This window comes from Aulostomus chinensis, chromosome 18, assembly GCF_037954235.1.
Source record: "Aulostomus chinensis isolate RoL2024-O1b breed Wild chromosome 18, RoL_Achi_v1.0, whole genome shotgun sequence".
NCBI lineage: Eukaryota > Metazoa > Chordata > Actinopteri > Syngnathiformes > Aulostomidae > Aulostomus > Aulostomus chinensis.
The window spans coordinates 12,052,604-12,066,564 of NC_141337.1; the positions used below are offsets into that span (position 1 = coordinate 12,052,604).

At 41.3% G+C, this 13,961-nt stretch overlaps 3 protein-coding genes across 5 annotated transcripts; 1 reads left to right on the forward strand and 2 right to left on the reverse strand.

Annotated features, from left to right (window-relative positions):
* The first annotated feature begins 97 nt into the window (after nt 1-97).
* On the forward strand, nt 98-4,762 carry ciao3 (cytosolic iron-sulfur assembly component 3). The gene is made up of 11 exons (XM_086184449.1): nt 98-212; nt 1,373-1,468; nt 1,548-1,691; nt 1,762-1,891; nt 1,999-2,133; nt 2,262-2,380; nt 2,792-2,921; nt 2,995-3,067; nt 3,672-3,809; nt 3,893-4,050; nt 4,173-4,762. Exons 1-11 carry the CDS (start codon nt 147-149, stop codon nt 4,412-4,414), a joined length of 1,431 nt encoding a protein of 476 aa, XP_086040575.1. The 5' UTR covers nt 98-146; the 3' UTR covers nt 4,415-4,762.
* LOC147245177 (hydroxyacylglutathione hydrolase-like protein) lies at nt 4,701-8,918 on the reverse strand. 3 transcript variants are annotated; one of them, XM_086184453.1, is made up of 9 exons: nt 8,801-8,918; nt 8,417-8,559; nt 8,109-8,173; nt 7,908-8,025; nt 7,689-7,797; nt 7,444-7,547; nt 7,137-7,235; nt 6,239-6,318; nt 4,701-5,475 (listed from the first exon to the last, which is right to left on the reverse strand). In XM_086184453.1, exons 2-9 carry the CDS (start codon nt 8,519-8,521, stop codon nt 5,325-5,327), a joined length of 831 nt encoding a protein of 276 aa, XP_086040579.1. In that variant the 5' UTR covers nt 8,522-8,559; nt 8,801-8,918; the 3' UTR covers nt 4,701-5,324. The 3 variants fall into 3 exon arrangements, with proteins under 3 accessions (XP_086040579.1, XP_086040577.1, XP_086040578.1); XM_086184451.1 differs by having other exon boundaries at nt 7,137-7,238; nt 8,801-8,917; XM_086184452.1 differs by having other exon boundaries at nt 7,137-7,238; nt 8,417-8,545; nt 8,801-8,878.
* Nucleotides 8,919-9,448: 530 nt separating this feature from the next.
* On the reverse strand, nt 9,449-13,910 carry LOC147245178 (hydroxyacylglutathione hydrolase, mitochondrial-like). Its single transcript, XM_086184450.1, has 9 exons — nt 13,741-13,910; nt 13,145-13,329; nt 12,337-12,401; nt 12,050-12,167; nt 11,443-11,551; nt 11,180-11,283; nt 10,457-10,558; nt 10,293-10,372; nt 9,449-10,175 (listed from the first exon to the last, which is right to left on the reverse strand). Exons 1-9 carry the CDS (start codon nt 13,805-13,807, stop codon nt 10,076-10,078), a joined length of 930 nt encoding a protein of 309 aa, XP_086040576.1. The 5' UTR covers nt 13,808-13,910; the 3' UTR covers nt 9,449-10,075.
* Between the last annotated feature and the right edge of the window lie 51 nt (nt 13,911-13,961).

Sequence of the window (13,961 nt, forward strand, 5' to 3'; positions counted from 1 at the left end):
TAAGGTCACTCTTTAGACTGGCTGATTGGGTTGACACTGTGAAGGGGATTGGCAAATACGCAGGGAGGATTCTCTCTGCTGTGCTGGGTTGAGGGATGGCTGTTTACGACACAGAAATAAACAACTTTCACTTTACGGTAGTAAATATGGCGTCTCAGTTCAGCGGTGTGCTGCAGTTGACAGACCTGGATGACTTTATCACTCCCTCTCAGGTAGTAGAATTACTGGCACGTAGAGGATTTCTATCGAGAGGATACAGCTAACGCAAAAGAGTCACTTATCGCTTATTAAAGCAGCTACAAGAGGAAACCCGTTAGCTTAGGTAACATGCTAACAGAGTTAGCTGTGTGTGTCGGCTCTGTTTTGTGGGCAAACAAACGCGGAGAATGAATTAATTTTCTGAAAAAAATGAATAAATACTTATCGTTATGCTATATGAAGTGGTTTACATACAGCGAGGTGTAAAACCAACTCATATTAATCGACAGAAAGCTTGTTGCGCAGTTAGCTTGCCGCTTAAGTAACCTTAGTAATGATGTAACTGAGCAGAAATAGCAATAGCTGCTGATAAAATGCGTTATACAGGTGAGAGAATGTTTGTATATTTAATGTATCCTCTACATCGTTGATTGTATTGTTTCGTCAAGTTAGTATTATGTCTAGAATAGTCAATTTTGAAGTTTTATCCATGTTTTGACATCATGGAGAAAATAGGCTCCTAAAGTTCGTTTTTGCCTCTTAGATGAAGGGAAACGTTCAATAAAACTGAAACGTCTTCATCAGGATAGCAGCTGATAGTGTTTGGTTCACTTATATTTGCGGGGAAAAGCATTGGACATCTCAGTAACACACTGACGTTTAACCTACTTTCGGGATTACGCAAGCTTTTGGTTTAATTCTGTCCAAAAAAAATGATGTGACTGCATTGCTCTATTAAGCCAACTTTAGAAAAGTCCTTGATTGTGAAGTCCCTGTACTTGGCCTTATTAAATCCAGTTATTGAATTTAAATTTTTACTTCAATATGTGTGCTTTTTTTGCATCTTTTTTTTAACAATGACATTTTCAGAAGTGTATAGTAAATTCCATAATTTAAAATGTAACTGAATGTATATTTCGTAGTATTTTCTGAGTTTTATTTGTATCTATTGGTCTTCCTCAGCTAAGGACGTTCATCCGGTTTGAAAGCTCAGTTGTCCTGGATGAGTTATCAATCTCCCTCTGCTAATAATTCATCGGTGTGGAGAAGCTCGAGCAAAAGCTTGTGTGATCAAAGAATAATTTGCCACATGACTGTCTTGAAGGTCAAGAGTGATGCTTTATTTTGAAAGTATTTCACAGTTTGTCTTACTCGCATCATCTCTGTTTTACAGGAATGTGTCAAACCTGTCAAAGTCGAAAAGAAACAAGGCAAATCTGTGGCCAAAATCCAGATAGAAGACGACGGCAGTTATGTCCAAGTCAACCAAGTAGGTCGAATCTTAGCTGGGGTTTTGAATGATTTTATCACTATTCTCCTTGACATGACAGTGTCATGTTTGGCTGTAGGACGGTGGGAAAAAGAAGCTGGAGAAGGCCAAGATCACATTGAATGACTGTTTGGCGTGCAGTGGCTGTATCACCTCAGCTGAGAGCGTCCTCATCTCTCAGCAAAGCCACGAGGAGCTCCTCAAAGTGCTGCGGAACAACAAGGTGGCGATAGATGAGTGCTTCTGTACAATGCGTCTGGTTGTGATTGATCGTAACAACCTTCCCTCCACAGACCAGTGCGATGGAGCAGAAGGTGGTGGTGGTGTCAGTGTCTCCGCAGTCCAGAGCCTCCCTGGCAGCACACTATGGCCTCAGCAGCAGCGAGGCCGGGAGGAGGCTAACGTCTTTCTTCAAAAGCCTTGGTGAGAGCAAACGGCAGCTCATACCAGTCCAGGAAATATCAACAACATATAGAAAATAGTTTTGAGGAGGAAAACGAATCCTGATAGAGGTGATGTTTGTGGTGCAGGGGTTCACCACGTGTTTGACACAAGCTTCAGTCGGACCTTCAGCCTTCTGGAGAGTCAGCGGGAATTCTTAGAGCGTTTCCAGAGAAAGGAGCTGGACAGCAAGGCTCTGCCCATGCTGACATCTGCCTGTCCAGGTATTATTCCTGCACGATCAGTTTAGAAATGACATTGATTAATGGAGCATTAATCTCTGATTTGAATGAATCTTCTCTTACTGATGTTGCACCACGTGATCCGTTGATGTTGCGTATGTTCTGTTCAGGTTGGATCTGCTATGCAGAGAAGACTCACGGGGAGTTTATTCTTCCGTACATCAGCACCACTCGCTCCCCTCAGCAGATGATGGGCTCTCTGGTTAAAGGCTACTTTGCTCAAGAACAGGTACGGACACACTGGCCTGTAAGCTCCATCGAATGAGTGTGAATGAGATTTCACCCTTTAATGAGTTCACATCACTGATGGATAAAAACATGCGTGGACATGATGAAGTTGCTCCTGTAAAAAGCAAGAATTTTTCTTAGAAACAGAAAGAAAAAAAAACCCTGGATTGAACCTTAAAACTTGTGTGCTGCTTGGCACCATTTTGTGTGAAATTAAAGAAAAACAAGCAGAATGACTATAAATATTCTAGCAAATCGCTTTCAAATGATTGGCATTTCCATCCCTCGTGTAAGTTTCTCAGTAATTCTCAGGACTGTGGATTGTGTCGTCGTTGGTTCTTAACTCGTGTCCTTATCAGAACTTCTGAAAGTGGTAATAAGCCGTCAGTAAGCTGCGGGTTTGTGTGGTCAGGGGCTGAATCCACAGCAGATCTACCACATGGCGGTGATGCCCTGCTTTGATAAGAAACTGGAAGCCTCCAGGTCCGACTTCTACATGAACAAAGCTGAGACCAGAGAAGTGGACTGCGTCATCACCTCCGGTATCACGTTCTCCTCATAAACAATATCTTCTCTTCTTCTCCCCCCCCCCTAATGTTTAACTCTGTTCTTTAGGAGAAGTTCAGAAAATGCTGGAGGAGAAAAATCTGTGTCTCAGTGATTTGCAGCCTGCACCCCTGGACACAATGTGAGTCATTTCCTGTCCTGTGTTTCACAGAGTGAGAAGAAGACTTTCTTTTTTCTTAGAAATTAGACTTGCCAACATTCTGTGGACAAAATCAGAACAAGGCACAGTAACAGGAATGGTGACATGCGCTCACTTTTGATATTCAGAATAGGTTACGGAATAATGATGGTTCTCCATTCATATGTTTAGTAGAGAGCTCGGGGGGTGGGGACATAGAAAAAAAACAAAATATGGTGGGCGTTGACAGAATTATTTTTTTTTTGAGGCCACAAAATAGAAGTTGTTCCCTCAATTTGATGAAGTTGAAGTCACAATATTGAACTTTTCCCTCAAATGAATTCATTTGTGATATAACCTGATCAGTCGGTTTAGTTATTTTTGAGGCAACGAGATGGAACTTTTTACAAAAACATAATTAAAGTTAAGAAACAAGTTATATCTTTTGGCCACAAATTTATCAAATTGCAGGAACAATTAACGGGTTGTGGCCGAATCAGAGTAGAGAAGATAAAAGAAATCTGAGTGTTTCCTAAATGAACCACAGCATGTAGCCTGGGGTCTAAACAAGCACACAGATGTCCAGAATATCGTCCTCTGGACCCAGGTTCAGTAGTGTGGAGGGGGATGAGTTCCTGAGCCACGCAGGGAGTGCTTCGGGGGGTTACCTCCATCATGTCTTCACCTATGCGGCCAAGAAGATTTTTGGAGAGGAAGTAAAGGAAGTGACTTATAAGATCCTCAGGTGAGTCTTGAACGGATATTTATTGTTCAGGCTCATTAAGATTCGTGGATGGGTTCAGTAGCGCCTCAGTGTGTCTGCTGCAGGAACAAGGACTTCCAGGAGGTGACGTTGGAGAAAGACGGCACTGCCGTACTCTGCTTTGCCTCCACATACGGCTTCCGCAACATCCAGAACTTGGTGCAGAAGCTCAAACGGGGGAAATCCCCATACCACTTTGTGGAGGTTATGGCCTGTCCCTCAGGTAGGCAGGAAGACATTTTACTTCCTGCTGGTGTTTCTTTGCTCACACCGGAAATGACAAAAAATTTTCACCGATCTTTTCATACACATCAGAAATGAGACCGACCTTTTGTTATTATTCAGGGTGCATAAACGGCGGCGGCCAGGTGAAACCCTCACCTGGTCAGACTCCAAAGGAGGTTCTCCAGAAGGTCGAGGAGCTCTACAAAGCAGAACGACCTCAAGCACCTGAAGACGATGCGCACGTGGCTGAGCTGTACCAGTTGTGGCTCCACAGCCTGGGTGAGGAGAGAGCCAAAGAGCTGCTGCACACACAGTACCACACGGTGGAGAAGATGACCAACGGGCTCACCATGAAGTGGTGACGCTCAGCTCACCATGAAGTGGTGACGCTCAGCTCACCGCCCGTTTGGAGGTCAAAGTATTTTTAGCCCACATCGACTACTGAACCGCCCAAATAAAGATGGTTGCATCTGTGCACCTGGCGAGGTTAAAGACCGGGTCATAGATAGGATCCACACCGTGCTGATGCCAAATGAGCTAGATTATTGTTCTTTTAAAGTAGTAAGTACTTTATTTATGTAGGTTTTGTTATGCTGTGGAAGTGTGACTTGCAGGAAAAAAAAAAGAAACACACCAACATATCATTCCTTCTTTATTTAATCTTGTACATGTATTTTTGAAAATTAAAAACATGAATCACAGCCATTTGTCATCTTTTTACAGTGTTTTCAGATTGATATGTTTTACTGAATAATCTTGACTAATATACATACATTTCTGTCTCAAAATAGTGTGCAATGTACATTTTCAGAGGGAACTGGTCAAGATAAATATCTAGAATATGTACAGTACCACTAAAATTAAAGGAGTTCAAAGTTGAAGTGAGAATTTATATGAATTTTAGTAAATAAGAGTTTAAATAAATTAAATATCTGAATAGAAATTAACGAAAGAAAAAAGCTTGTTTTCATTCCATTTATTCTTATTTAATACCACAAATAAAAACACTAAATTAACAGGTTGTTTTTAAAAACTTGGAGAAAAAGTGCAGTTAGTTTGTGCATAATGATTTGTTTTTGTTTTATTAGGAATATTAATCGAAGCAGCTTTACACTGGCCTTTCAATGCAGATGCGTCTAATAACACCAGGCAGTACAAACCCGTTACCTTTTGGGGAAAACTTAACACCCCTCTGCAGTCTTGTAGCGTTCAGTGACTCCATCACACACACACTCACACACACACACACACACACACACCCCTGAATAGGGCTCAGGGTCTGAGGAGCCCCCACTCCAATGCCAACATGGCGTGAGGAGGAAGTCTCTCCTTAGGCTTCTTGAATTTATCCTTCTCCTTCCTCAGCACCCTCAGGACCTCAACAGGCTCCGTCTTCCCTGTGAACTTCCGCACTCCTTCCTCCCTACAGTGAAGGAAGAGACAGACGTGTGAAGAGGCTGACGCAGGACACACAATCTCCCTGACGTACCTTGGAACAAGAGTTCATCTGGTTAGCCAGTTTCGGTTTCCCGTCTGTACAAATTAACATCATGATTAAACCATTTTAACATTTTTGTTTATTGCTGTTCAATCACAGAAAAGTGAATAATTGGAAGCCAATCATATGAATAATTGGAACCAATCATCGAGCAGTAAATCTTGTAATTTTTCCAGACTGCTCGTTAACGACACAGCAGTGATATCGTTATTTCGGAGGGAAACAGCCAAAAGAAACCTACTGCTCATTATCTATCACAAAGGAAGCCACTCAAGAGATTTCCATCGAATAATAAACTATTTATATTTTATACATAACCTAGGGGCGGCACGGTGGTGCAGTGGTCTGCACTGTCGCCTCACAGCAAGAAGGTTCTGGGTTCAAGCCCCGGCTCCAGCACAGGATCTTTCTGTGTGAGTCTCCATGTTCTCCCTGTTCCTGTGTGGGTTCTCTCTGGTACTCCAGCTTCCTCCCACAGTCCAAAGACATCAAGAGGGGACGAGGCTGATTGATACTCTAAATTGACCGTAGGTGTGACTGTGAGTGTGAATGGTTGTCTGTCTCTATGTGTTGGCCCTGTGATGAACTGGTGACCTGTCCCCCCCACCCCACCCCCTTGACCCTTAACAGGAATAAGCGGAAGAAAATGAATGGATGGATGGATACATAATAATATACCCAAACTCACGAGAGGCGAAGAAAAGGGTTGTATTCAAATTCCTCCATGAGGGTCGACGGCACTGTGGGTTTGTCTTCGTCATCTCTCGCCTTTCAGTCACACGACAGAGAAAATTACTTGAGTTTAAGGAAGACTCGTCATAAAATATATTTGTTGTGATTGTCCACAAATCCCATTCAAAACAAAACAGAACACACAGTTGTAGGGATGCTGCCCGTTCATAATAGTCCCAGACATTACCTGTATCACATTATTTACTGCCATCGAGGAAACTGCAAGTCCCATCTTTTTTCAATTAATTTCCACTGAGTGTATTTGCATTTTCATTTGCTAGTGATGTTTTTCTTCGAGCCAATGTTCAAAACGCATCGACTTGGAACCACGACCCAAACACTTTATTTAACCATTTAACAAATAATGTATTTCTGTGGTTTTATTTTTATGCCTCTGCGAACTGGAGGTATTGTGTTTTGGGTTAGCTTTCCATCTGTAGCCTTTTTCGTTGGGTTAGGGTTGTAATATGTCAGATTGAACAAAAGTCTCCACTGGGTCTCAGAGATGAACCGAAAAGATTTGAGTAGTCAAAGGTCATTGTCACCTTACATAGTTGTGATATCTGTCCTATTCTTGTTCACACAATAACTCTGGAACAATTCGAGGGAATTTCTTCAGATTCGGCTAAAACGTCCGGTACAGCTCGAGGATGACGTGGTCAAAGGTCAAAGGTCACTGTCACCTCACAAGAGCATATTAGTTTAGGACTGCTTTGAGAAAATTTCATCAAATATACAATAAAAACAATCAGTGGGGGGAAAAAAACATGTTGACCAATAAACTTTGTGGGATTTAAAAAAACACACACACACACAAACTTGAATTTTAAAGCTGTTTTCAGTAGATTTCTCACCCTGGCCCAGCTGAGCATCTCTTTCACCTTCTCGTTGTCAGGTTCCACCAACAACGCAAACTTCAGGTTCTTGATGGTGTACTCGTGCCCACAGAACACCTTCTAGGAATTCAAAAGATGTAAAGATTCCCAGTTAGATCACACAGTGATGGAGTGATCTCTGCTCAGCGACGCTGAATCTCCTCATTGTTTGCGTGTTCATTCATCACTGACTCATTCTTGCCTCAGTTCTCCTCTGAGGTCATGCCGTTAACCCTCTGAGGGCTGCAGCCTCAACACTCTGCCTTTAACAAAAAACTCCACTCACTGTGTCTTGAGGTAGGGAACCGAGAACCTGGGTGAGATTGTGGTACATCTGCTCTGCTGTGCCTTCCAGAAACTTTCCGCATCCACCAATAAAAAGCGTATCCCCTGGCAACCAAAAAGAAAATCAGAGAGTTGGGATGTCACTCAAGGTGGTGTCAACAAGGATTTCTACGTCGAGGTGCCTCAAAACATATTAATGGCTTCTCTGTCTTGGTGTTCTGAGATTTCTGGTTCCTCAGCTCAGACCTGTGAACACAGCGGGGGCGTCCGTGCACTCGTCCTCCCAAACAAAGTAGCACATGTGACCCGAGGTATGGCAGGGAGTGAACAGGCACCTCACGTTGATGGAGTTGAACTGCAAAAAAAGGCACGATAAGAAAATCAGATTTTTTTTTTTCGAACTGGAACAGCTGAACGGGTAAAGACATTTTTTTTTAATTTGCAAATTTGCATCTGCGCGGACACCTTGAGTTCTTGAGCATCGGTGATTTTATCGGTCAAACCCTCGATCCGATCATCTCCACCGTAGACCCTCAGGCCCGGAACCTCCTTCAGCAGAGCCTGGTTCCCCCGGGCGTGGTCCCTGATTAGCGGAAACAGGTACAATTTTACATCAGAGTAGATGATGCTGATATGTTGTTGGTGTCTTGATGCTAAAACTCTTACCAGTGATGGTGTGTGGTGAGGACGGCTACCAAAGTCACACCTTCTCGCTTCACTATTTCTAGCAGCTGTGGAAGGAAAATAACAAATTTGCACTGAAAAGAAATAACTCAACCATTCATTTATTGTGTTTTTTTTACGGTTTCTGCCCTGCTTTTGTCTGTTGGTTATTTTTTTTTCATACTTATTAGAATTCTGTACTTTTTTGTTTAGTTTACCCAGCCTTTTCATAACTTAATTGCTTAATAGATGTGTAATTACATAAAAACAATTAGAGTGCCCAGCACCAGAGTTCAGTGTGTGTCTCTTACCCGGTGAGGTACCGCGGGGTCCACCGCTAAGGCCTGTTTGCTCTGCTCTTCTATCACCAGGTACATGTAGTTGTCCTCCAGGATCGAGATCACCTTTACCTTCATGGCCCCACTTCACGCGCATGCGCACTGGAATGGGAGCGCTTCAAATAAAAGGTTTCATTCTTATATATGAAATTAAACAGATGATTCTGCAATAAAACCTGTATCTGCATTAGTTGTTGTTGTAGAAGTGACGTCAAGCTAAGCCTTAGGTTAGCTAACACTCGAAGGCTAGTATTTTAAACCAGCGCGGCTGATGTGCGGCGTCACCAACTGCGAGCTTTATCTGCTTACGTGTTAGTATCTAATAAAAACACCTACAAAAGTCAAGCAGACAGTTACCTCACTGGCGACGGTGAGCTTGTTCTACCCTTGTCCAGCTGCGATGCTCTCAAAAACTACATTTCTGCTTTCAGACCAAGTTATCGCGACAACATCGAACGAACGTGACAACGACTCAACATCAAGACATCACAATCGAGCCGGAAACATTCATCAGCCTTTTTCCTAAACATTCATTTCATCATTTTAATCTAGTTGTTTTCTTTATACATGTTGATCATTTCTACTCACATTCTTGTCATTGTTCAAACAATAATGTTAAATTTGCGTTTCCTTGCCACTACGAACAAGATTGTTGGAGATATGGATTTTTTTCATGTGGATGATGACAGTTTTACAAACCAAAAGCCTAACTACCAGCTGTGATTTGTTTAAATTCTAGTGTCTGTAAATCATCATTTTTCAAAAGCAAATGCAGTTATTAAATTTAACTCCTGGTTAATCTGACACGTACAGACGTGTGTAATCCTCCTAATGCTCTCATATCACATGATCCCCGCACACATTAATTTACCCAACCATTGATTCATTCCGAATTAGTTTCCTCTTGACCTGCTATGACATCCCAATTCTTGTTTCATATGAATAGTAGAAATTAAATCCAAATATTTTACTTATTTACAACAAACCTGTTTATTGCTTCAGCCAGAGAACACCGTGCAATATTCTGTTTTTAAGACCATTTGTAACATGCATTAAATCAGAGTTTCTTGGGTTGACTCGTACGATGAGCAGATGATAATATTCCTAAAGAATGTTTTTCAACAGGAGAAGAAATGCAGACAAGCATGCTAAAATTTTAAATTATTGACAACCAAACAAACAGCTTAAAAGAAAAGTTAGGAAGAATGACTCAAAGTCAGGACAGGACACGTGAATCTTTTCCAAAAAAAAAAAAAAAATGTACACAAGGTATATTGCTAGAAATGTGTCCTCAGTTCCTGTCTTGTTTTCAAATCTCCGCTGAAAGATGTAAGTTTGTACATCGATATATATAATTTACAACATAACTAAATAGACTCTAAAACTCCCATTTACAGATTAACAACTCATTAAGAGCATTCAACGAATGGCCATTTTTTTCCTTAAAAGTATCACATCAGATGCCGTATACAACTAAAATAATGACTCTGAGGGCTGAAAATAAATGCAGCGAGTGAACTAAGTGTGTACCGTGACTGATGGTGATTAGTTCAAGTGTGTTTTGAAGACGGTATTTCACTCAGTGCACATGGACGGCTTGCAGTTGTGGTACAGTGGTCTGAAAAAAATGCATCACTCCTTGGGCACCCGGAAGCCGTCCTTTTCTTTACGGAGACTCCTCATGGTTTCAACGGGATTAGTCTGCTTTACGTGATCTTGAACTGATTTCTCTCTAATAGAAACATGAAAAATAAGAGAAGTCAGACAACGTACCAGCTGTGCTTCGTTTGAGCACTCGAAGGTGAGGTAACACCTTGGAGAGAACCAGTTTTGGATCTGGTTAACATACTTTACTCTCATGAAAGGGTTGAACGTGAATTCCTCAGCCAGAGTCGATGGGATAGTTGGCTCTCCGTTGCCGTATTTCTCCTCAAGAAGCAAAAACACGCACACGTTAAGGTGCTTCTATCTGCGAACTGGTCATCACCTGACTGCCAATAGCTGCTAGGATACCTTTGCCCACGCGAGCTTCTTCTGAATGACTTCATTGTCTGGTTCCACATGGCGGGCAAATTTCAGATTGCTGACGGTGTACTCATGACCGCAGTAAACACGCTTCAACACAAACGCCACAGTTAGTATGTCACATACACGTAGGGTTGTAAACTTTCTAGATATTATTCAAGCTGGAGAATTAAAAAGAGAAAACTACAATTTTTTTTTTGTCAGAAGAGGACAGAGTTGGAAAATTCCAATGGGTAACAACAGGTAGATACCAGAACCAGGTATCTGCAGATAATTTACGATGGAACCAGCAACTGTGCAGTCGTCAATCACGTGCACAGATCATAAGCATTTTGCAGGCTACTGCAGGTCTTTATATACCTCAGCTGTCCTTTGCTGGCTTGTTTTCTGTCCAAACTAACACGCGAGTTCTAAATGTCATGACATTTTTTAAAATGTGCACAAATGTTTGCCTCCTTTCCAGAATACAAAGTGTTCATGTCTGTTTGTTTAAAGGTAGACACAATTCAAATAAACTACCCCGATATCTCCAGCTAATTCCCGTATATTCCTGTTAATTCCCATGGGCAGTTTCCCATTTTTAACAAGCCCAGAATTTTCCAACCTTGTTCCTTTTAAAACCCACAAAATGTCAAATTTGTCTCATATATCACAAAACAAAAAACAATCCAGTTTTGGAATCAATAAGTCGATTATTCAAAACTCTCGTACCGTTTCAGGAGGCAGGTTTCCCAGAATGTCTATCAAGGCTTTATACATCTGCTCCGCAGTTCCTTCAAAGAATTTCCCACAACCAGCCACAAACAGCGTGTCACCTGCAAGAAGAAAATACATCGTCATCCTCAGGGGATTAAAGGTCAAACATGCTGGCGTTGAGGAGTTGAGGAGTTTCATCAATACAAAGCTGGACAGATCATATCAATGTTTATTCCTGCTGTCTATCGAACGGAGAAAGCTGCTGAAGTTAAACGTACCTGTGAAGACTGCTGGAGGCTCCGTGCTGTTCTCTTTTGTCACGTAGTAGCAAATGTGACCGGTTGTGTGACACGGAGTGAAGAGGCATTTGATGCTGAGGGAGCCGAGCTGGAGGAGAAATGAGCGAAGATGCATTTGAAGCAGACTCCGTACCACTGATGTTGAAAAGGTCATTTAAGACAGGGGGTTCACCGCCTACTTCTGGCCCCACCTACTCATGATTCTACTACAGACTGGGCCCTCAAAAAAAAAAGAAAGAAAAGAAAATGTAATTCTATGTACCCTGGATAGTATTTTTGTACGATCTCATTCTGTGGTAAAACAATAACACTACCACTGTCCGTTCCTGGCTTTAGGAGCTTTTCCATCCCAAACTGAGCTTCTTGAATCGATGAAATTTGAAGTTGTTTTTTATAGAAATGTAATGATTTCATAAACATTAAATGGTTTAAGCATATTATTTATATCAGAGCTCAAATAACAATATCAGTTTCTTTAAAAAAAAAAAAAAAAGTTATTTTTGGCCCACTAGAGGGCGCTGGTGACAAGAAACACTGATTAAGGGCACATATTTAAATTGTAGCATACATGGTTTGGTGGTCTTACTTTGAAATTGTGGGAGTGAGTGACTTTCTTGGTTATAGCGTCGACTCTATCGTCTCCCCCGTAGACCTTCAGCCCGGGCATCAGCTTCACCATCTTCTCATTGCCACTGGCGTGATCCCTGAGGAGAGGAAATTAATTAATCAATCATTACGGTTTGGTTGTTCTTGCTCTAAATTTCATATATATATATATATATATATATATATATATATATATATATATATATATATATATATATATATATATATATAGAGATATATTTTAATACTAAATAATGTGCAGCCTACCAGTGGTGGTGGGTGGTAAGAATTGTTGTCAGTTTTACTCCGTGTTTCCTGACAGCCTCCACAACCTGTTCAAGAAAGGTCTGACTGAATGGTCGTGATGAAACAATCAAACGATTAGTCAAAAACAAGATCATTTATTCCACCAAATAAATGTTGAAATACAGTTTTCAAATGTGGGGATTTTTCTGTTTTATGGTGAGTTGAAGATATTATAACGGGCTCACTCTATTCTTATTTATTAGAAGATTATATGAATGAATTGGAAAAAAATTAAAAAGTTTCATAGCCTGAGGATTATCCATAGAAACGATAAAATACACCATATGTACCATATGAGGAGCGAGAAAAACAACCCTTCTGGCTCGACTCACTCATGGTCGTGCAACATGTGACCAGCTGTCAAGTTCAGCGGAGGAGGAAGTGTTAAGGTTTGTTTTGAGCTGGAATCAAACTGTTTGTGGATAACTGAGCAATAAATTAGACAGAGATTGATAGAAGATTGATAGTTTGTAAACTGACAATTTTGCTGTCTTTTTTGTTTTGTTTTGTCTATTTGTTTTTTGCTACTGTTGTTGTTAGCCGTAAGTCACCGTCAGCTTGAAGCTTAATATAAATGCTGCCTCTCCCTGCATTTCAGGCCTCATAAAGAAGTAATGTAGAAAGGCAAATCATCTTTGAGAGTTCAAGTCCCCTACTGAGTACTAGAAAGGCAAAAATCCTTTTTGGATGGAGCATCACTTTAATAAGTATAATCAACCACTCATATGTTGTACAATTTCATGCCATGTGATGTAACACGTTGTCAGACCTTTATTGGCTCCACTGGGTCGACGATAGCTGCTTCCCTGGTGTCTGCATCTATCAGGAGGTACATGTAGTTGTCACTAAGTGCTGGGAGAAGCTCGACCCTCATGTTTGCTTGGTCCACCAGAGACGTTTTCCTTACTGCGCTGTGAAGGAGGGCGGCTGCCTGGACCTTGACTTCCGTAGATGCTTCAGAAGAGCAAACGATACATAATAGAATGTCACAGTAACACCATGACTCAGCAACTTCAAACCTGGAAAGGCTTTTTTTTTTTTTTTTAACTGTGAGACGCTCCACAAGACAAACTAGCAGGATAAAACGGCAGGGCAGCACTTTAGCTGATATCCGTACTAAAGTAAACATTCCATTTGAAAACTCTTCATATTTCTTCAATAGCGAACACATTATATTTAACTCGACTTTCACTGAGCAGTTTATGTAAGCGACTGCAGTTATTCTGTCAAACAGGCCAGCTGTCATCGGTCAGCTCGCTTTTCAGACGTGTTACAACATAACCCAAAGTTAGCAATATCGCTAACAACATCAACTCACACGCGCTCACATTAGCATGCTAAAGGTAGAAAACCGAATACATTTACCAAATTTGAAGGCTGTTGCAGCTCCGATAAGAGTGCAGGCACTCCCTGCTAGTGACTTGAATAACATAACAACAGCAATAGCCTTATCACATTCGTATAAACCAGAAAAGTTTGCTTTTGCTTCATTTCCGGCTCCGCCTCCTCGTCACCTTTAACCTCTCAGGCTCCGCCAATCAAACTCGGGGGAGTAGATTGTTAAATATTAACTTGGATGTTGGTTA

Bases quoted from the DNA above. Each gene is read 5' to 3' on its own strand.
- ciao3 (XM_086184449.1), top strand. From the start codon at position 147: ATGGCGTCTCAGTTCAGCGGTGTGCTGCAGTTGACAGACCTGGATGAC. The intron at 1,692-1,761 runs GTGGCGATAGAT...TTCCCTCCACAG, and splicing joins AAGTGCTGCGGAACAACAAG to ACCAGTGCGATGGAGCAGAA. The intron at 1,892-1,998 runs GTGAGAGCAAAC...TTTGTGGTGCAG, and splicing joins GTCTTTCTTCAAAAGCCTTG to GGGTTCACCACGTGTTTGAC.
- LOC147245178 (XM_086184450.1), bottom strand. From the start codon at position 13,807: ATGTTATTCAAGTCACTAGCAGGGAGTGCCTGCACTCTTATCGGAGCT. The intron at 12,168-12,336 runs GTAGGCTGCACA...TCCTCTCCTCAG, and splicing joins CTTACCACCCACCACCACTG to GGATCACGCCAGTGGCAATG. The intron at 10,176-10,292 runs GTATGTTAACCA...TGTTTCTATTAG, and splicing joins AACCCTTTCATGAGAGTAAA to AGAGAAATCAGTTCAAGATC.
- LOC147245177 (XM_086184451.1), bottom strand. From the start codon at position 8,521: ATGAAGGTAAAGGTGATCTCGATCCTGGAGGACAACTACATGTACCTG. The intron at 8,174-8,416 runs GTAAGAGACACA...TTCCTTCCACAG, and splicing joins ACCCCGCGGTACCTCACCGG to CTGCTAGAAATAGTGAAGCG. The intron at 6,319-7,136 runs GTGAGAAATCTA...TGTGACTGAAAG, and splicing joins AGATGCTCAGCTGGGCCAGG to GCGAGAGATGACGAAGACAA.